At 39.5% G+C, this 23812-nt stretch overlaps 1 protein-coding gene across 2 annotated transcripts in view; it reads right to left on the reverse strand.

Moving 5' to 3' along the window:
- The window catches only part of LOC135704706 (homeobox protein vnd-like), a 41426-nt gene that overhangs the window by 6188 nt on the left and 11426 nt on the right, over positions 1 to 23812 (reverse strand). Inside the window, exon 1 of one of the 2 annotated variants that reach the window (XM_065226190.1) lies at positions 5282 to 5434. The exons of the other annotated variant lie outside the window; for it this stretch is intronic. Coding sequence (XP_065082262.1) covers positions 5282 to 5361 — 80 coding nt within the window. The 5' untranslated portion in view covers positions 5362 to 5434. Of the gene's footprint in view, positions 1 to 5281; positions 5435 to 23812 lie in introns of those variants that run through there. 2 annotated transcript variants of the gene reach the window in all.

Consider the following 23812-nt stretch of genomic DNA (forward strand, 5'->3'; position numbering starts at 1 on the left):
TCGGAAAAAACATCGTCAGCCCTCACGAAGCTGAGGTTGCTGAAAACGCAACCAACCTCCATCAGATTCCCAATATTTTTTTCCGAGGAATCCGAGATAACGGCTGACGAACTGTTGGTCTATATCAAATCATCTAAAACATGAATGCGCCAGGTTTCGACAACATCCTGAATCTAGAACTCAAACACTTGAGTTCCAGATTCTACAACCATCTGGCACTGATTTTTAATCTGTGCCTCCGACTTGGCTACTTCCCCTCGTGCTGGAAGTCAGCTAAAGTCGTACCCATCCGGAAACCTGGGAAGGATCCACCCTCTTCTTCTTGCTATCGACCAATCAGCCTTTTCTCAGGGTTATTAAATTTGTTCGAAAGAGCAGTCCACCACCGGCTCCTAACAACTAGTTACTTGAAGAACAGTTTGGTTTTCGGAAGGTCGTTCAACCGTCCCCCAGCTGACTCGAGTAACAAACATTCTCAGATGGAACAAGACTGTTTCGAAAACATCTGCCATGGCGTTGTTGGACGTTGAAAAAGCGTTCGACAATGTCTGGCATGATGGCCTGGTGTTCAAATTGCAGCAGTATGGTCTTCCAATCTTCCTAGTGAAGATAATTAACAACTATCTATCGAACAAGGACGATCCGAGTCTCTCTGAATGGCATCACATCAGATGCTTTCAACATCGGTGCTGGGATTCCACAAGGAAGCATCCTTGACCCCATTTTATTCAACCTGTTCACCTCCGATATGCCGGCTCTCCCTGATGGTGGATCGTTGTCTCTGTTCGCAGATGACACATCCATCATCTACAAGGGTAGGGTCATCGGAGCTCTGACTGCCAAACTTCAGAGAGGCCTGGACGTCCTGTCTGAATATTTCAACTCCAAAGGATCCAGAACAAGATCCTTAGGATGGTCCTAAACAGTCCCCGCGGACCAGAAATTCTGAGATCCACCTCCTGGCTGGAATTCAGATATTAGAAGAACGGAGAGTATTCATCCTGGAAAGGTTCAGAGACACCTGTCGGAGATCGAACCATCAGATCATCCGTGATCTAGCACGTTAGGTTAAGTTATACTCGCAGTTAGGTAGATTTTCACTTTTTTTTTCAATTCAAGCAAAGCACACCCCCAAAGGGGTATTCTGTAAACTAGTTGAAAAACGCAAATATTAAATTAGAATATCAAATTAAACAAAGATGAAGAGCCAAGTAGGCTAATCAATTAAAATGTTAAAGTCAATGTACTATCGTAATCAACAGAAATAAACATAATTTTACTAGGGTCAACTACCACATTTCCGGCCTATTAAGCACAGCCCGCACTTAGTCTTTCTTAATCTAGCGCAGTTTAGCACCAAACGGAATGTTATTATTACTGATGGCTTCCAAATTTATTTACCTTTCCGTACGTACCATAAGATTTGATAAAGAGAAACCAATCGTTGAGATATTGTCAAAAGTCTAACACTGCTTCTTGACGCCAAACTCGGCCTACGGATTCTAAACTAGGCCTAACGCATTGAAACGCCAATGAATTCACTTTGGCCTATCGGATGAAGATAAAACATGATTCGGTCGGAGCGCTTCTTGTGTTTTTGGGAATAATGGGTGCAAATCTTCATATCGCGCGTTCTCATTGACTTCATTCGGTAGATTATTAACTAAAGTATCGTACCAAACGCATAATTGACTTGTTAACTCTGAAATCATGGATTTATTAGAAGTTTTTTGCTCGATAGGCCCAAAATGGGCGATTATGCCGAAGTAGTTCTCTACCCTATTAAATATTGTGCGCATACTTTGCAAAGGTGGCCGACCGCTTCGTGAACATTCGGAAGGAGCGGAAAGTGTGCCACCCAGTTGGTGGCTAACTACGATCCTGTGCTGGAAAAGCACTTGGCGGAAGGTGCCAAAAATTGCACACCAGTAATCGTATTCAAAATGACATGATTACGTCGTTGCACAATGTAATGTTGCAAATATTGCGAAAACCTTGCGAGGAAAACCAGTGGCAATCATTGCAGATGAGACGAGCGATTGTGGCCACCACGAGCAGTGGGTGATTGTCATCAGGTATATTGATAATGATGGGATCAAATTGCCAATGCCATTGGCTGTCTGAAAGCAGTTTGCATTGAAGAAGAGCAAAATATAAATAAAATTAGCTAAATTGACAGCACCATCCACCACGCACTTTGGAGTACTCCCCATCCCCAGATTAAATGCACTATAAAAAATACCTCTCCTTAATAAGATTCGTGTGCACGCTAGTGGTTAAATATTGTTTGTTTGGCAGTTGAATTGCTTGTACGTTAATTTTAAGCTAACATAACATCTGATCAGAATACCGGTACCTTAAAAAAGGCAAAAGCATCTAAGGACATCCATACCATTAAAAAGGAACGAAAGCAAATATCGTTGAAGAAATGCAAGACTGACACCTCAGCTGATAGTCTATGTGACAAATGCGGTTGACAATTTCCGGAGTCAGATGCAGGCACAGGATCAGTGCTGATAAAAATCATTCCTTCTACACTCAACTTAGCTGAAAATGAAGACAACCTGAACAGATAAACCAACTACTTGCATGAATCTGAATTTTGACATAACAACATTCTCTTGATCAAGGCAACCTCTGATTATCGTAGCCAACATCTGTTTTTCTTCATTCGTAGCTGGATTGGATGTTCATTATTGCCTCCGTTATTGTCATATTGTCAATATTAATATTCGTCTTCATCTTGGTGGGGATGATTTTGAGGATCAAATGCAAAATGATTATTTTAATTTTACACAAATATAGCGCTGAAGGACGTTTCGTGTTAGTTTTTACACACAAACCGATGGCAAATTATTGCCTCATGCTGTACTGATGATAGAATCCCGGTTTTAGGCTCTGGAGTCGACAATATTCAAAATAATCGTTTTGCCCAGAATAAGTTTGATTATTTTGCTTTTGACGATCATTCCTGATTTTGACAATTTTGGGTTGGATAATCAAGCTATGGAAAATATCAACAAACGCGTATTCGTTGATGTACAATGAACTCATTTGTTTATTTGGCTCGTACGTAACAGCGAAGAATTTCACTGGGTTGAAGCACTACTCCTTGCGTGTAATGATAAATGATAAAAACAGACTCTGCACAGGATAGATAATGTGCTTGCAATGCTTTTCTTGGTTTCACACAGGATGCCTCATTGCTGCAAGAACTATTTGCTACATCCAGGGATGGAAAATCATTTACATTCATTTCGTGCATTCATTTACATTTATTTGCCTCTTATTTTTTTTCATAAACAGAATACCGTAAAATGATGTATGAAACTTTTGTAGCTTTTAATATTAACTCCAACTTTTGTTAACAACTCAAATCTGAATCTCTTATGCATGACGAACTAGAGCTGACAGAATATGTTATTTTTTTTCAGTGAATGCAATTTACATTCACTGAAAAACAACGGTGGGTTCTTATCGCTCTAATTCATCATACATAAGAGATACTGATTTGAGTTGTTTACAAAAGATGTAGCTAATATTAAAGCCTACAAAAGCTTGAAAAATTATTTTACGGAATTCTGTTTATGAAAAAAGTTAGAAGCAAATGAATGTAAATGAATGCACGAAATGAATGTAAATGTTTTTCCATCCCTGGCTACATCTGTGCTTAACTCGCTACTTCCTGCTACTTGATTTTGCCACTGAAATATAAATTGATTAAAACTCTTGATGTAACATGATTTGTTTGGACGATGAATTGAATTTTAGATAAGTTTTGTTAATAAACAGTTTTTTAACATATAAAAATCTTCTGTTCATTGACTAAGAATCAAGGATCATCTAAATAATGCTATCAATAAGTTAACTTTATCACATACAACATAGTTTCTGAGAGTGTCCATCTTTCCCGACCATGTGAAGAAACTACGATTTTGAGACATTTTTTTATTGTCATAGAAAACATAGAATTTGTTAAAAAAAAAAAAACTACCGGGATACGTGACTATTATAACAAAATTGGACCCTACAGGGGAACTCACGATCAACCTATGCACGGTATTCCTATGAAGCATTCTAAAAAGTTCTGTCCGAATCGAAGTCGTAAAAAAAATGCACAAAATCATTTTGTGTTGATGCATTGAAAAGCTAGTTTTTTATAAGAATAAGGCATCATAAAATAAGGTTTTCGGAATTTCCAATTTATTTTTTTCACAATTTCTGCATTGAGACATCACTATTGATGGTTGTTTGATACATTTATAACAATAAATTATTAAACATTTTGTTTAATTAATCAAAAATTATATTCCTAAAAATAAACTTTACACGGGGCAAGAGTGCCACCCCTACATTTATGTAATAAATTGTACAAAAATGTTCAGAAATTAACACAATCCAATATACATTGTTTTCATGAAGTTTTGGAAAACAAACTGTATAAAATAGTATCAAAAATAGTTTCCATTTGAATCTTTGACGCACATGGTTTATATGTTTTAGATATAAAAAAATATATCGTTAAGTCAATATTTTAGTGGAATAAACAATAAAAGCAGTTGCTGTCATTCATAAGAATAGTAATTTGTTGTTTAGAAATGAACATTTATCAGTTTCACTTCATTTTAGACATATGGTCTTTTTGCCCCATAAAAGTGGCCCTCTTGCCCCGTAGCATTTTTTAGAGCAGGTTCGACATGACATTTTGAAAAAATCATTAACATTTTTTGATGGGGTTTAATATTAATTTCCTCTACATTAGAAAAACATTAGCTAGTACAGATTTGGCAGGTATTTGTTTGTGTGCCAAACATGTGGTTGGAAAAATGTTCAGGTTTATCGTTAATTCCCCCCGTTTAACGGCAGTTGAAATTGCATGAAAGGTTCATGATTTTTTTTTTTTTTTTTTTTGTAAATCCAATAGAAATAATTTTGGGATATATTTTTTATGAAAATACAATATGCTTTATTTTGATTACTTAACATTTTCATTCCACGTAAAACCAATCTTGATTTCTTGAGTCCAGATTCTAACTGAAACATGCTTTAAGCTTAAGTGATAAGTGTCACACCCCCTGATTTTATCGAGGTTTTCCAAAATTTGCATAATCATTATTTTCCTGATACCTCGTGAATTCCTCGATGGATTATTATTGTAATTATTATCACAGCAAATACGTCATGATCAACACTACCGATTGATGAGCAGTGCATTCGGTAGATACTTAACAATGGTCAACAACATAAAATAAAAGAGTTCACAATTCAAGGCTCTTCTCACCCAGGCAATGACGAGTTGAACATTATCGGGTAGAGTGCCGCCGCACGAAGCAGACTGTGATTCAATGCCGCCGCCGGCATAAATATGGGCGCCCACTGTAGAAATGGTGCACATTTCGAGAGCAGTTTATCCAACTTTGGTTTCGTGAGTCGTTCGTTCGCCACTTTTACGCGTTTTTTTTTTTTGGGCTGATAGTCCTTTTCGATTGAATAAACTTTAATCCGGTTACTAGGATTTGTATCCTATCGCGATCGCGAGTACTCCGCTACTGAGGATATCCTTTTCACGTGGCTGGAATATATTCTACTCAGAGGGTCACGTATATGTAGTACCATAGCAACGTTAGTTGTTTATTCTAGTAACTTCATAAGTGATGAACAAATTATGCTTCTTCATTTCATAGCGAGCAGTGGTTGGTAGAGCAGGTAGGGGAAGTGGTGTCAAACGCGCCAGCAGGGTAATACAATGATATTTTGCATTTGAAGACATTTTGTTCAACTTTTTTTTATAATTAAAAGATAGATGGTTTTTTTTTTCAGTGCATTGCGGTGTAAAATTTGTCCCATGGTTGATAGAGTTTTCATAGGCAAAAATACCAGCTTGCTGATCTGTCAGAAAACAGAATAAGGAATATTCCTTGGGGCGAGACAGCTTTTGATCATGAGTAAAATCGGAAATAATTTTGAGTAACTCGCGTTGCTCAAAATCATATACACATAGCAACCTAATTGTTGTGCCTAAACCGATACCAACCGGTGAACACTCGTGTTTATTTCAGTTACCGTGGGTCGTAATTTGTGATTAGCCCCGGTCCCTTTCAAGTTGTATCATTATTTATGTACGGTCCTTAAATTTGAAATGACGTTTCACATTCATCTAGTGATGGCCGATTTTCATTCGAATAATTGATTAACGATTAACGAACCGAAAAGTAAAATATTTGTAATCGGTTATATCATGCCGATATAAGCATTAACATCTCCAGAGGATCATCACCCATCGTTTCAAACATTTGCTACACTCTCTTTGGTGGAAAAAATGACAGCACAGCGAACACAAAATAATCGATTAGCTGTTAATCGAATAATTAAAAAAAATGGGACATCTCTGATTTTCGTGTTATTGTTTTGATAAAAAGAGCGAAAAATTTCATCTCTACCGAGGGGCAGCAAAACCACAAAATTACCTTGAATACGGGGGGTATTCATTTGATGAAAGGAACCGTTAAAGAGGACACTAAAATAGAAAGTTTTTCTTCCGACAGTTTCATCTTAGTATTCATCTTTGCCGATACTGTCAAGCAAAGCAAGTTTACGTATTTCAACAACATTTTAAACGGTGCGCTTGCAATGCTAACCGAGAAGATATTTCGGCAATGGAAGGGCAATTGCACTTTTGTAAAGCACGCGTACGAAAGCAACTACTCTTAAAATCGATGGAAAATTTTCATGATGACCATACGGAACAGCCAGAGATGTTTTGCTTTACTGCCATGCATGTGACGTTCGAGTACTGCAAACATTAGCAACCGCATAGTCCGGATTCTGATGGACACTCCCCCAAGGAGAATGCATGACAGTCCCAGGGGGATTCTGGAAAAAAAAACCTAGGGAGGATTCCATACAATCCCTGGGAGGATTCCAATCAATCGCAAAGAGGATTTATGCCAGCCTCAGAAGGTATTCCGAACAAGCCAAGGGGGATCAAGACAATCCCAGTACGGCTTCTCAGCAATATGAAAGGGGATTTCGGACAATCCAAAGAGGGATTATGGACTATCCCAAGAGAGATTCCGGACAATCCCAGGGAGGATTTCATTTAATATTGAGGGGGATTCATGACAATCCCACAAGGGGTTCGGGATAATCCCAGAACGGAGCTAAAAAGAATCCTCTCAGAAAATGTAGCCAAATTCTTGGCATGAAATAACACCACCACATCACAAAAAAAAAATTCGAAGACATTACAGTTTAGCCATCGATCCCAAGAAATCAGTAGAGGCCTTGCTAACCCTGGAGTGGGCAAGAGCAATCTAACTTGGATCTTTTAAAGCATGAAACTAATCATTCTGTCTGACGGCGGTTGTTTCCAGAACTTTATTTGTTAAAAAATGTGAGTCTACTTAGTTTATTTTTGAGTAAATATGAGTAACTCACATTTACTCGCTGCAAATATATTTACTCTAAGTACAATTGTCTTGCCCCTTGGAATATTCACTATGCGCATCGTAAGCTATACACTGTCGTAAAAATACCAGGGTCCATTGAAGTGTAATGGAAGTTTGAAATTTTCGCTACACAGTGCTCAAACGGTTCCGAATCGGATCCTGATTAGCCGCCCAAAATTTGATTTGGTAAGATACTGACTAGGCACAAACCATTTGAAGTTTATTTGGAAATTACTATGGAAAAGCTAAACGTTTTCTTCATTGACTTCTAACCCTTTTCCATATTGCACTGTTAGTTCTATAAGTATTATTATGGGAAATTTTCTCAGCCACAACTTAGCAAAAGATCGTTTTTCAACCAAACATCAATTTAAATAGTTATTACAGGGTGTACCGTTTAAAATCCGCACACACTCAAATTGCTCTAACTTTTGATCCGTTGGGTAAAATTAATTGAAATTTTGCGTAGACATATTTTAATATGCATTGTTTACACTCTCTGAGTTGATTTCATCAGGTGCGCAAAAGTTTACAAAATGGCGACGAATGAACAGTAGACTGATGCAAAATTTGACTTTTTCGCTCCACAATACTTAAACGATTCCAAATCGGATCCTGACTAACCTCTCAAAATTTGAACCCATTTGGTGAGAAACTGAGATGGCACAAACCATTTGAAGTTTGTATGGAAATTACTATGGTAAATCCAAGATTTTTGTTCATGTCTATCTAATAATTCACCATATCGGTCTGCTTCCAAAGCTTTCAACTGTACCAGGAAATTTTCCCAGCTACAACTTTGCTCAAGACCACTTTTTGATTAAATGCAAGGATCGAAAGTTATCAATGGTTCAATGCGCTGATGTCTCATGATCATGCTCAATCAACTGCTCAGCAGGCAACATTGGTGTTTCTGGGGCGTTGAATAGGACACAAAAATTATGGCTACTATGTCACACTGCAAAATACAGTGTTGCATACAGAGTAGCTGCTTGATCATGTCATAAGTTTACCAATCTCTTACATAATTAATAACTTTTTCCTGTCTCGTTTTACATAGAAACGATCTTCAGCAAAGTTGTAGCTGATTTTCTTTAAGAAGAGCTATCGAACCGTTTCGCAGCTCAATATGGAAAAAGACTAGAAAGCAATGAACAAAAAGTTGAGATTTCCCATAGTAATTAACATGTAAACATCAAATGGCTTGTGCGAAGTCTGTTTCTAACCAAATGAGTTGTAACTTTGGGAGGCTAATCAGGACCCGATTTGAAACCATTTAAGCACTGTGGAGCGAAAAAGTCAAATTTTGCATCAGTCTAATGAACAGTGCGTGCGCAAAAAGTTTTGCACGAGTACTTTGAGAATAAGGATCTGTCGCATCGTGCCATCCGAAAAAAGTTGGGAATCACGAATTCCACGGTGTCTGGTATCATCAACCGGTTCAAAGAACGTCTGACTGTTGATCGGAAGCGAAGATCCGGAAAAAAAAAAGCTATCAGGTCAACGAGTGGTTGGAGCCTTTAAACGGAAACCGAACGCTTCGAGAAGTGGCATGTGAGCAAGACTTTCGTGCAGAATACCAAAACTCGAGCTGGACTATGTACGTTTAAAGGTTCAGAAGTCCCCAAACCGTGACGAGAAACAGAATACGATCGCAAAAAGCCGTGCCCGGAAGTTGTACGACCAGAAGTTAGCGAAACCACATTGCTGTGTAATGGATGACGAGACATATGTGAAGGCGGACTTCAACCAGATTCCAGGAAACCTGTATGTGGATAAGTGTGATGTTCCCAAGAACCTCCGGACACAGAAGATGTCTAAGTTCGCCAAGAAGTTCTTAATTTGGCAAGTGATTTGTACTTGCGGAACGCGGAGTACACCTTTCGTTGCCGCAAGCACCATGAATGGACAGGTGTATTTGGAAGAGTGTCTCCAAAAGTGGCTTCTCCTTCTCTTGAATGCTCACGACGGTCCGACGATCTTCTGGCCGGATTTGGCATCAACGGGTGGAAACTAACGATTTTAAATTGGTTCACTACTTGACTAGCCTATTGGTCCCAAACAAATCGATTAACATACCCCATTCTAGTCGAAATTGTAGTACTACACTATGTTTGTTTTGATTCGCTATGAAATTTTGACAGATAAAATGAGGGGTTAAAGGATTTTCCTATGTTTCGGGGGGTGCATCGATTAGCTTGGGACCGAAGAGAGTACCAGAGCTGAGCCAAAAAGTTGAGCACGTTTCTTCAGGACATTCTGGTATTAGAATTACCTCTATGGTACTAGAGTGGTATAAGGCGAATGATGTCGATTCCATGCCGAAAAATCTGAACCCCCCAAACACTCCGGAACTGCGTCCAATAGAAACATACTGGGCCATTATGAAGGAGGACCTTCTAAAACGACCTAAAGTGGTGAAGAATGTAGAAGAACTGAAAAAAAGCATGGGTTAACATGCAAAAAACTGTCGATTCTGAGGTCGTGCAGAACCTTATGGCTGGGGTTAAGGCCAAGGTTCGCGCATTCGGATATAAAGTAAATTGAATGAATGATGCCAAAACTAAATTTAATTGCTTCTTTTTACTCCCTGAAAATTTGGTGATAAAGGAAAAACAACTCGAATTTTGTGAATGAATTTCGTGTGTGCGGATTTTAAACGGTACACCCTTTAGTTGTTTAAGAGATTGATAAGGATCATACAGTTGTTTTGTTCTGCAGTATGACATAAATGTTGTTTCCCATAGTAATCTCCATATAAACTTCAATTGGTTTGTGCTAAGTCAATTTCTTACTACATGAATTCAAATTTTAAAAGGCTAATCAGGACCCAATTTGGAACCGTTTGAGCACTGTGGACCAAAAATGTCATCAGTGCATCATGTCTTTTTCCGATGCGCTTTGTGAATACCCCTAATGATGTTTGATCATAAATAAACGTTTCGCCGTGCTGTTTAACACCTAAACTACCGTTGACGTTTAAATTTCTGTTATGAGCTACGTAAAACAAGAGTTATAGAAAGTGGAAAAACAAGGTATATTGAATGCAGCCTAAATTTATACTTCCTGAAATAATAATGTACGGATAGCTCCTACATGTATGCAACCTACATAATTTCAAGCACAATTTATAAATGATATTTTAAGTCGATTTTTTGTAAAATCATTTCCTAGATGATAAATGCATATTTCCATATGATGTTTACTGTATCATCATGCAGGATCATCAGACAAATTAATGCACTGAAATAGAATGCACCCATAGACTGTTTTCGGCAACGAAAATTTGAACGTTGATTTCGCTATAATTTTCTTACCAAAACTTTTCGCTGAATGTATTTAAACGATTCTTTAGTCTTTCAGCTTCAATCTGATTACATTTTTACGACTGAGCAAACCTGTTTTGCTAGGTTTTTCTTCAAATGAATCACACACACTTAGAATATAATATCGAACTCGGTTTAATTTTCTACCGAACCTCTTCGGTTACCAACGAGAAACCGAATAAATGGTTTAAAAACCATCCTTTATCGAAGCAGACCCGAATTTCGGTAAAAGAGTATAAATTTGACAGATAGAAATGAAGACTGAACCGAACAATACGGTAAAGTATCGACATTTACAAATTCGCTACGTGAAAACCGAGAAACTTGGTAAACTGAACCGAATCTTTGCTGAAACGTGTTAAACGTCAAACGTTCCACTTGCGCTCAACCTGACGCTCAACTTCGCGACGGAAATTTTAACCGAAAACTTGGTTCTCTAAGCTGAGTCTAAAATTAGTCAGCCATTATTTCTCGCGTGTGCTCATCAGACGTGTGCAAAACTTTAGTAAAAAGGGAAAAAGTTCTGGACCAGCTGTAATAGGAGGATGCACGTTTGATTAAAATCTTTTGTAAGTATTTGAAACTAACTGTATGATTTTATTTGCAGGCATCTTGTGCTATAGTTTGCCTCTACTGCCGTGACAATGTACAAGGTTATGTCTCTGGCTTGCAAAGGCATTTAAAAACCATTTGAATAAAAATGACTTCAAAACCAGTGTTATTTTTTGACTGTACTTTTCCACGCTGTAACTCGCGTTACGGGAGTTTTTATTCTGCAAAACAAATTAAGTAAATATATGTCCTACATTTCTTTGACAAAACTGGTTTTATTTTTATGAAAATTCGAAGCAACGCATCCTTAATCAAAATTTAAAGCGGGATTTGAAGTGAAAACCGAGCGCTGCCTAAGAAAACCGAGTTCCGTAATTACAACAGGTGGGTCGGTTTGTTTGACAGCGCTCGGTAATTCTTGAGTAAACCGATTTTCGGTTATTTCTGCTTAAATTTATTTGTCGTTAACCGAGATTTTCGGTAACTTTGACATATTGTGGGTAACAATAAGAACTAACGACAGCTCGGTTATTCCTCTTTGAACCGAACAGACTACCGAGCGTTCAGCAGATAAAAACTCGGTTGAAATCAAACCGAGTTCGGTAATATTTTCTAAGTGTGCACGCACTACAAAATGTGGCTGATTTCGAGTTGCCGATAATAGAACAGCTGGTTAACACGCAGTTCAAATGGAATGGTTGCCGAAGAAAAAGAGGCTGCCGACAATAGTCACACTCACCTAAGAAGTTTGGAGCGTTGTAAAAACGTTTTCAATCCGTTATGGACAATTCTGTCAATTGGAATGGATAGAATAGCAAGCAGCAGATAAATATAAACAAACACATCATATGTCTGCGTGACGGTGAAAAATTGCTTTGAGAAGTACGGACGCTGCTTAGATTGACGAGATTACGTAAATTCCCCTAATCGATCTTTGCTTTACGTGGCGCGTATTACCCCACATTTCCCCAAGCATTCTACAATAGCATGCTCATACATTGGCCCATCGGTGCGGTAGCTAGTAGCTAAACAAATGAGAATGAGTCGATTACAGCCAGTAACCCTTCGTTATACAAACCACACAGGTTTTATTTGATTTGTACAAGAGCAATCAAAGCAGGCACTCACTGCGCACTTGTGTATTGCTGCTGCTGGTCCGTAGCAGCGTAGCCATTTCACGGTAACAATTTGGTTTTGTTTTGGTTCATGCCTATACATATAGGTATAGCAGGTGTACCTACCTATTATCAGCGCTGCTCTCTTCAACTTTTCTTCGTTCATTCATTTTTGCCGCGACCAATGGGAGAGCAAAGTGGGCGTTTCCCGTCGGTGTGGATGATTCAGTGGGAGTGTAGAGGTGCATAGTGCAATTCAATAGAATTCACTTTCATCGTTAAATTGAAGGAAGGCATGGAAAATTTTCGTATAAACATCAGAAATACTAAACATTGTTGATTGCGACTTAAGTTGGACTTCCACACAAGTGAAAAAAGGACACGTATCCGTCATATTGTCTTGGGTTGTGTCGGTGCACTTAATATTGCTTGCTTTATTAGGAATAGTGGTTTAAATAATCATTCTAGAAATAAGATATTAACGCATTAACGCCCAAGGTGTTCCACAATTGAGAAAAAAACAATGAATTTCTAAGATGCATGCAAAATTTCATATTCTATGGCAACGTTCCAAAAAATTTCTTCCAATTATGTTACATATCTGCCTAGTTTTTTGAATGCTGTAGGTTTTTGTTAAGGATAAACAAATTTTACTCAGTCAGACCCATATTGGTTCTAGGCTGCAATAGGGTTTTTGATCTAATTTCCGTCGCACTAAGCACAAACCGCGCTTTACCTCTCTTTTCTGAACGAGTTTAAACAAATAAGGGAACATTTCTGTCAAAGATGACTTCTAAATTTATCCACCTTTCCATACGTACCGTTAGATTTGAAAAAGAGTCACAAATTGTTGAGATATTGTTTAAAATCTAATACTACTTCTTGATTCTAAATTCGTTCTACGAGTTTCAATTCCGTCCTAATGCATTGAAACGCCGTTAGATTTTCTTCGTCCTACGGATAAACGTAGAAAAAGGGGATTCGCTAGGAGCGCTTCTTTTGTTTTGAGAACAATGAGCGTAAATATTCATATAATGCGCTCTAACAGGATGTATGTTACAGCTAATGAACTAACGCATCGAAACCAACTTATTTTTGATTTGTGCACGGTGAAATCATTGATATGATTGATGTTTTCTGATCGATAGAACGGAAATGGGCGATTACGACGAAGTAGCGCTCTACCCTACTGCAGAAACTATTCGTTTGACAGTGTTAGAGGAATAATTGCTTATTTTATAAAATTAATGACCCGATTTTGGTAGCCTTTTCGCGCATCATACATTATTCTTTCAATAATATCACATAACCGTAATTTCAAATCTTTCCCATCCAGCTTCAAGATGGATGTTTAAGGTATATTTTGATGCGATAAGACCATTGAAAAAACGTAACGGGTTTCGTAGAAGGAGGCTGACAAAATCGGGTGATTACTGTATTAATTCTCAATACAGTTAACTTTCACTCGTTGGACTAAACCCATAGCCCACTTAGTGAAAGGCTTTCGTTAGTTAGGCTGAGCCATCAAAGCTGGAAATTGGTTGAGGGATACATCGATTATTTATTATCATCAAAATCGTTCAGCAACTATCCAAATTGTCCATCCAAGAGACCCTCGAAAATGAATTAGCGCTGTCAGAAATGACATTTGACTTCGATTTAGATGCGCTACAGCTCAACTAACGGGAGCCCAACTAAATCGTAGCCCACTTAAAGATAGCGCAACGAGCGAAATTCGACTGTATTTTAATTATTCTTCAGTCTTCAATTAGTGTGTTCCTTGTTATTGTTATTGCTCAGTTCACACCCTGGCAGGCTGCTGCCTACCGATCTGCACTTAAGCCAGGCATGAACCTACGGAAATTTAGTCGTGGCCTATGCTAGACCGTATAGCATAACGACTTTCCTTTCACTAGCAGGCTTTTTAGTCCCACTAGCGTCCGATTAGGGGATAGTAAGAGATTAAAAGAATAAAGAAAAGAGATAGAGGATTTTGTTGCTTTGCTAAAAAAAAAAAAAAAAAAAAAACGCCGGCTTGTTGTGCAACATCAGGTTTGTTCGCTTTCATTCTGTTCCAAGGGGCAACGTCCATCGTCGTCGTACTCAAATACCTGGGAACCTCCAGAGGTGCACAGGGCCAACGTGAAAGACTTCCATTCTGGGCATCCTGTCGGCTTGCTTAATTTCCTTGTTGACGCTCCGTCGCCTTAGTATTCGATTTGCCTTTGCTGCGATGTTCTGGCGGATTTAATTCATAATCAAACGCTTGCCTGCAGACTTCGTTTCTATTGCTATCGGCTTCTGATGACATTTACATCTGAGATCCATTTGTGAGGCCACCAGCCACAAGTTATATACCGCAGGCAGCGGTTGATGAGACCTGCAGCTTTTGAGTGTTTTCCACTGGTGCTGCACAGATTCCACGTTTTGATCGAAGTTTCGAATTTTGGTACGTTGTCCAATCTGATTTGATGTCCGCTTTTGTGTAAATGTCATATTATCACCGACCTTATTACCATCACCTTGGTGTGTGACATCAGGTGTACGCTCCTCTGTGTTTTCGTTACCAATGCAGTTAATTTGACACGTTTGTTGCATTCCCGTATGTCTCAATATTATTCTTGCTGAACCACCGTCAAACCCACTATCCAGAGGCAGCGAACCACCTTAACACCTGAAATTATACAAAAAAAAATTAAACATTAGCACCAACCCGCCCCCCCCCCCTCTCCCTTCCTCGATTGCAACAGCTCCAAGTCATGCAAGTCGTGCCCCATGACAACTTAATCCAGTTGCTTCCAGGTTCATTGTTTTGGCGCCAGCCGGGAGAGACTTGGTCCTGTACCAAATGCTTTCCTTGTCTCCAATCCGCTCAGCTACTCGCAATTGATTGTGATATAGTGGACGGAATATTACAATGTGAGACAATTCAATGCAGACGTCTTCCAAATTTGGCCGATCGTCAGGTAATCAGTGGGTTACCACCTGGCACCTCTTAGCAAGCACTATGCTACGAAGCGGACCGGAAGTTTCAAAGAACAACCTCCCCCAATTATTCTTCAGTCTTCAATTAGTGTGTTCCTAAAAAAAATCCGTTTTTTAATCATTCTATCAGTATTGTTACACCACAGACAAACAGACGCTTTCAGATGGCTTTCGACCAGTTCAAGGCAACACTTCAATCAAATTGACTCCTAACGCAATACGATCCCAAACTGCCTATCGTCGTGGCAGCAGATGCATCAAACACTGGGATAGGTGCCGTCATCTTTCATCAGTTTTCCGATGGCAAAATGAAGGCTGTGCAATACGCTTCAAGAACGCTCGCACCTGCAGAACGCAATTATGGACAACCTGAAAAGGAGGCACTTGCGTTAGTCTATGCGGTGACGAAATTCCGCAAATATTTGCTCGGACGTCAGTTCACGCTGCTGACTGACCACAAGCCACTGCTGTCCATCTTCGGTTCTAAGAAGGGTATACCGCTACACACTGCGAACAGGCTGCAATGCTGGGCTCTTACAATGCTTAACTACGACTTTGGGATCCAGCATGGATCTACGAATGTGTAGATTTGTTGTCCCAACCAATCAGAGGAGGAATTTGTAATCGCAGCACTAACCCTGGAAGAAAATGTATAAAGCATTCTTTCCGACACAACAGGTTCCGGTTGAATTCGCAGCACTACAGAAGGCTACATCTACAAACGCCACTCTCCAAACTGTTGCTAAGCACATTCGTGCCAGTTGGCCTGTCTGCATCAAGAATCTCTCCGCTGTAGTTCAACCCTACTACGACAGAGTAGTGGTTCCCGAGATGTTTCGACGACGGATTTTGCAGCAATTCTATCGACGTCATCTGGGAATGGTACGTATGAAAACAATAGCATTAAGTTTTGTTTACTGGCTTGGTATCGATAACGAAATTTAGGATTACGTCAATGCTGCACACCGTGTTCAACTGCTGGCAAGACACCAACCAAGATGACATTGGAATCGTGGCTCATTCCTTCTAAACCATGGTCCAGGATTCACAATGACTACGCAGGTCCAGTAGATGGAATCTACTTCCTGGTAATGGTAGGTTCCTACTCAAAATGGGCTGAGGTGCAGGCAACCAAATTTACCACAATCAAGCTGCTGAATCAACGTTCGGCGTTCCAGAGGTAATCGTGTCTGACAATGGCACCCAGTTTTCAAGTCATGAATTTCAAGATTTCAGCACCAGTCAAGGGATTTGCCATTTTCGCATTGCTCCGTATCATCCACGGGCTTGCCGAAGCAAATCTCCAGCAGAGATGTTGATTGGAAGACAACTTCATACCATATCATCAATGTTCAAATCGACCGAACGTGGCACCATATCCAGGGACAGGAGGAAACAGAATGACGTTTTCAACCAAAAGCACGGCGCAGTCCAGAGAGGTTTTCGCCACGGTAGTTTCGTATATGTCAAGGTACACTGATAGGCAAAATAAAGTGCCCACCCCATCATTTTTTGAATTTCTCTCATTTATTTGGTTCAAATTAAAGTAAATACACTGTAGTATTTTTTATATCTTATTCTTTATATTCTTTTTAAGTTTCACTTATAGAATACCAGATAAAAAGAAGAGACTGACTCGAAGAAAAAAAAATCAAAATGGGTGTAAAAAAGAACAGTGACAAAAAAAAGTGCCCACTGCATTTTAACTCCAGAAAACATAAAATAAAGTAAAAGAATACCAGCCTAATAGTTAATGTGTCCTCCTTTGGCCTTCAGGACCAGCTGCAGGCGCTTCGGCATGCTCTCCACTAGATTCTTCAGGTGCTGTGGATCTAGTTCTTCCCAGGCGCGCTCCAGGGCTTCAAAATAGTTATTTTTATTGGTAACACCAGTTTTGTCAACCCTGGCATCGAGAATCGCCCACAAATTCTCGATGGGGTTGAGGTCCGGGCTTTGTGGAGGCCATTCCAGTGGTTTAATTCGACATGACCGGAAGAAAGACTTAGTCTTCTTGGCAGTATGCTTCGGATCGTTGTCCTGCTGGAATACGAATTTCTCCTCAAGGCCCGTCTGGATCAGCGAAACTTCCAGATTTTCCCGCAGGATGTCGATGTAGGAATCTGCCGTCATTATCCCGTCGATTTTCACCAGGCTTCCCACTCCACCCCACGAAAAGCACCCCCAGACCATCACATTTCCTCCTCCATGCTTCACCGTGCCTTGTATGTGGCGCTCCTGAAGCTCCTCACCCGATCTACACCACACACGAACCCGTCGCTTCCGGTTGAACAGTTCGAATTTTGATTCGTCCGTCCAGAGAACCGTTTTCCAGAACTCTAGGGGCTTATCAGCATGCTCCTTAGCAAACTTAAGCCGTTTGACTTTGTTTGCCTTGCTGATAAATGGGCGCTTCCGAGCAACTTTGCTGTTCAACCCCTGTGCTACGAGACGGCGACGAACAGTTCGACTGGAAACTGTTAGCTGAAGAGCCTCCTGGATCTCGCGGACAGTTACCTTCGGGTTCTTCTTCACTTCACGCATGATCTTGGTGTCCGTTCTCGCATCCGTTTTGCGCATCCTGCCTCTGCCAGGGCGATCCACCACTGATCCGAACGATTTCATTTTCTGCAGAATTTTCCCGACCGCTGTTTTGCTGATATTGTACTTCCTAGCGACAGACCGGTGCGATTCACCGTTTTGCACATCACGAACAACCAATTTTCGGATACACACGGGAATTGCTTTCGAAATCACTACGTCCTCCATTTTTTTCAACTGATTCAAATGCGATCACGTGTACAAATGCACCAGTTCCACCCGTTTGCTTCAATACATGTCAAACTTTCAAAACAAAAACAATCGAGGGGTTTTCCGATGGAAACTTATCGAAAACATACCGATTTTTGAAGTGGGCACTTTTTTTTGTCACTGTTTTCTTTTTCAATCCAAATTGATTTTCTTTTACTTCAAGTAAAACTTTATATTTTCAGTATTCCATAGGTGTAACTTTAAAAGAATAATAAAGGTAAGACATCGAAACAGACTACGGTGTGTTTATTTGAATTTGAACCAAATAAATGAGAGAAATTTCAAAAATGATGGGGTGGGCACTTTATTTTGCCTATCAGTGTACATCGAGCGAACTCCGTCAACTACAATGTGTTCCTTAAATATCAACATCGTCTGATACGGTCGTACGCCAACCAACTGAAGACTCGTGTTCTAGAAAACAGTTCATCCTACACCGCTTTCGGTATTCTTCGATGGCTTCGGACTAACAACTCGAATAGTGGTTCCAACTTACGATATACCTCAAGAGGATCTTACCCAAGCAGGGTTACTTCCACTCACTTGCTATAAAAAATGTTATTCGGAATTATGAAATCATGAAATAATATAATGCTAATTAGTACTTGTAAGTTACAAGAAGAGGTCATGAAGTATAAGATCGCTAATTGTGACGCTCTCAAAGCGAAATTGACGGGTTTTATAAATCAAACACATACTTTACACCCTCTTCATGCTACTCACAAGTACAACATATCATTATAACATCTAATGATTGCATAATTCTTCCGAAAAATATTTTTTTATAGCTTGTGAGTGGAAGCAAGCCTGTACCCAAGTAACCAAAAGTTCCGCATTCAACGATAAAACTCACTTCCAAGTTCCATAACTTTCGAATAAAGTTCTGATAGAACTTTCAAGTTCCATAACGTCCAATTAAAGTTCCGACAGAACTGTCAAGTTCCATAAAGTTCAAATAAAGTTCCGACAGTACTTTCTTCTCAAGCAACCAAAAGTTCCGGTTTCAACGATAAAACCCACTTTCAAGTTCCATAAAGCGCATATAAAGTCCCAACACAACTTTCTGGCTACTTTAGAAGCTATAGAAAGCACACGGGAAACTTCAGGCTCTTCAAGTTCAAAAAAGGTTCCAAAAACCATCCCTAAGCACTTCTTAGGAACTTCAAGCCAAGCTGAAAACATGGCCACAACAAAGTTCCGAACAAGTTCCCAGCGGAACTTCTTGGCAACTTGAAAGTTTCTTAAAAGGTCCGTCATAGCCCACATGAAGCAATCCGCACAAGCCTTTATTAGTAACAAAATTAAATGTACGTAAATATGAAATGATCAGTGGCTCAAATAAACCATAATTCTTATATTTGTGCAGTGCATCAATATTCTGTCTAAACATAAAAAATAAAGAGCAATTTCCTGAATTTGAAACCGTGTATTCGGCATGAGTCAGTCAGCTGGCACTGAAAACTCCAACAGTAGGCGGGACAACAGCTCACTTTAATAAATCTCAGATGACGTAGCGGTTCGTCCTGGGTCTCTCACGCAGAAAGACTGGGTTTAATTCTTCGAACAGCTCCAATATTACTACTAATGCTTGATAAATCAATACACTTCATATCTTCATATAAAAAAAACTTTCATAAAGACCTGACTTTAGAATTAACTTTCATAAAAGTGTGAACTAAATATAAAATTGATGTAGAGGACAAAAACCTTTTTAATTTATTTTCTAAACGTTCCGTTCAAGTTCCGCCAGAAGCTGCTTAGAATGCTCTTCATTTATGGTACCGGAACTTTCAAGTTCTTATAACGACATAAAAATGAGGCTGCTTAGAATTCTACAGACCACCTTCACCCAAGCTGCTTAAGCCACAAATAGCCTTTTATCAGAACTTTTGGTTACTTGGGTACAGTTCCACATGAAGAGGTACTGCAGTTTGAAGAACCATTTCCGAACAATCTAGATGATTCCAACCTGACGGATGACTTGTTGCAAAATGAAGGTACCAATAATGAGGCATCCGAAGATGAACAGAAACCAACGACAACTGAAGTAGCAGAACCAGTCCAAACGGCTACACCAATCCTAGAAAGAGGTCGACGTATGATCCAACTTCCGACCCGGTGCAAGCTCTATTGGATGATGACAGCTGATGTTGGATCCCAGCAATCACTGGACACGCAATCCAATCAAAGTAACCTTTGAATTAAATATTTGTCACCTGACAATTCATTCCTAATTAGAATTCCAATGAAGATAGAATTGTAACAACCACTCAAGATCATTTTTATTCCGGAAGTACCGGACATAACAGAGAAAACTTTAGAACTTGTGGTTAAAGGCTGTTGAAGTATTTGAATAGCAACTCTACTCGGCTGTAGCAAATGTATAGCAAAATGAAAACAAAATTTGTTATCAAATTTTTCAATAGCGTAAACGGAAATCGATTGTGATATCAAAATTTGATTTAGATTTGCTGGACTTTGCTCGGGAAGTTAGTCCTGTAGCAGACCCCCTTCACTCTTTCGAATTTATAGAGACAGATAACAGCGCCAAACGGTTTGTGACGAGACAACGTTGAACTGCTGCGTTGGAAGAATACACGCACACCAACATCGATACATATAAGAACCCAGAAAACTGAGCGGACGATACAGCGCAAATCAAAACACGAAGCGGTGTCATCACTCATCGTCATCATTCAGCTTCGGCTACTCCCGTTTGAGTTTGTTTTCACGGGCGTTGTCAAATACTTCCTACGTTAAAAATAGGAAAGTAATGTTTATTCCAAAGTATTTTATGAATGACGGCATATTTGATTACGTTAAGCAATGATTTAGATACGTTGCATTTCCAGTGGCAGTGGAATAATTCTTTAGAGAGAGGGAATGTGAAGGGGTTTTCCCATGTTTACTTCTATGCTTATTAAGATCATGTTGAACAACAGCTCCGCAAATCATCAATTACTATTAGAGATTTGCATCTTACTGATACCGGTGGTATATTGGAAACTCTTTCACTCGAAAGCATATTACAAGCACATAATGATGCGCGCTTGGATGTATGATTGTCTTCTCAAGTGTTTCTGTTGCGTATAAAGTGGTAATGATTGAAAATCGAAGCAATCACAAATAAGTAAGAATCTTGCTATCGCAATACAATGATGATGACTTCGAGGATGATATCGTCCTCTTCCTTAGGCTCATCATCAAAGTTCGTGTTGACATCTGTCATGCTGACACCTGTCAGTTATTGAGCCCCGGCTAAGAGGAAGAGGTGACAATTGGCTTCTTCCTCTTTTATTTCTATTTCTATTTCTGTCTTGCGCACATGAAATCGCCCAATCAGGAGTTGGTTCACGTTTGACAGAAAAAATGTTCATTTTCGCCCCCGTATTGTCACCTCTTCTCTTAGAGCCCTGGTGGTAAAGTTGGCGGGGAACTCCCAACAGTTTCAATGTGCACTCAACAGATAGCACTGCGATCACATAAGGGTGGTAACTATGTGCCTTGTATGAGGAATTGATTAGTGGGATATCTTGTTAATTAGATATCTTTGCCTGTAGACACATGTACATCAAATTGAGTTTTCAGTTTGGTCTCATTGATAGCAGAATTAGTTTTCCATGTGACGTCACAGGAAGATTTTATTGCTCTCAATTTTGTATCCTGAGTAATCATTATCAGCGACATCACAACATCAAATTTAATTTTCAATTTGATCTCAGACTTTGCTCGGGTAGTCCGACTGGTAAGTGCAGTGATCTTGTTCCATAGGGTTAGTTATGTTGACTTGTCCCTAAAGTAACTCCTGCATACATTTTTCACACGTAGGGTAAATGATGGCTTCGGCAATACCTTATTCTATATATCGTCAGGGGGTAAACACGGTCCTGAAGAGCTCAATTTTGGCATGTGGATACATTGTGTTTCAGAGCAGCTATTGGCCAAATTTGAGCGCTCTAGGAATTTCTTTTTCCCTCTGACGATAATAGGTTAAGGTATTGCCGAAGTCGACATTTCCCCTATATCTCTTATAATAATACATTCGAGATTGATAAATACTACAATGTTGCATCGATTATTTTCGTAAAGCTTCGTGACGGTTATAAATCGAATTATGCGAACCCTTATAATTTTGGTTTCTGGTCTATTTTAGCTAACAGCAGAGTTTTTTCCTTTTCTTTGGATAGCCATTTCGTTCCGTTACCGATTAGCGAAACCAGGATTATTTGCATGACAAATGAGCATATTTCGTGCACTCATTTGATTCCTTCAACAGTTTTCGCATTCACCAACAGCAACTACTCTTCGTTCACCCTTTTTTACGAGAAGTCGGTAATACAGGAAAGAAAGGTATTTGTTCCTGTACAGTAAGGACTCAAAACTACAAATCCTATTAGGAACACGATGAGTCAAGTGAAGAGCACTCGGCCGACCGGAAAAACGCAGCCGAGACCGCGGTTGTGTGTTTGTAAAAGCAATCAGGAAAGTTCCCATCCATAGGGGGGTGCCAATGCGTACGGTGGGTTCGTCTTCAGCTGTTCGATTTTTGAAGGGTGAATTGAAAGCTGTTAATGAAGACTGAAAAGCGATTAAATCAATCGATCAAGTGATTTGAAACAATGTAATATTTCGGAACCAATTTAGATATAGTTGTTTCACCTGCCGATAGGGAAGGGCATAAATCAAAATTAAATTATAGATAATTTGATTTAGATTCAAATTCGTTTGTTTATTTTTTCGACCATCCGAGCCAAATGGGGACAGTTCTGACATAAATTGTCAACTTCAATTAGATTTGAAAAGTAGACATTCGACTTGGATTGACAATCTGTAATTGACTTGAACCGAAATAGAATGACGGTCTATTAGGTTCAAGTCATGCACAGTTCCGGTCGGATAGGCAAACAGATGAAATTGCTCTGAAGAAGGTTACACCCATTTATGTCACATTTCGGTTTGTCACGAAGACTTGTTGTTCCGTACGGCTCTCGGTGGGCCTTCAAGTTCGAAGAGCGAGCACCTGAGATATTATTTTTGATAGCCCTGGGAAAATCGGAAGATGTTTCTCTAACAAACTAATTTTGGCGCCCCAGAAGCCTCCCGGAATGGAAACCTGCTCACATGCCAAGTCATAATTACCAACTATTTATGGCTTGCGATGGTAGATTGTTTTTCCCTAGCAGGCAGCCGCAGCTCATTTTGGCTCTCCAATCTAGCTCGTAACGATGATGATGATGATACTTCTGCTGGGTAAGCCACGTGGTACGCTTGCGTGCTCATATGAAGTTAGGGTTTTCGCAGTCAAGTGTGCTATCAAATGAAGAATACCCATTCAGAAATAGGACGAGTAATGGCTCAATCTGCTCCTTCTGAAAAACAAGGATAGGGGAAAACTTTTTTCCAATTGGGAAGCATGCCAAACTATGCTAGTTACTTACCGACACCGGTCGGTGCTCATGCATGAGCACTACCGACCGATACGAGTGGGAAAACTGCATGATAGCGTGACGGAATTTGATTGCCCTCCGAAAAAAAAAGAAAGCAGAAGCCAGATTCAATATTTGACAAGTCAGTCTAC

Source organism: Ochlerotatus camptorhynchus, unplaced genomic scaffold (assembly GCF_037179485.1).
Source record: "Ochlerotatus camptorhynchus isolate MF236.1 unplaced genomic scaffold, CSIRO-AGI_Acam_v1.1 ptg000246l, whole genome shotgun sequence".
Classification (NCBI taxonomy): Eukaryota; Metazoa; Arthropoda; class Insecta; order Diptera; family Culicidae; genus Ochlerotatus; species Ochlerotatus camptorhynchus.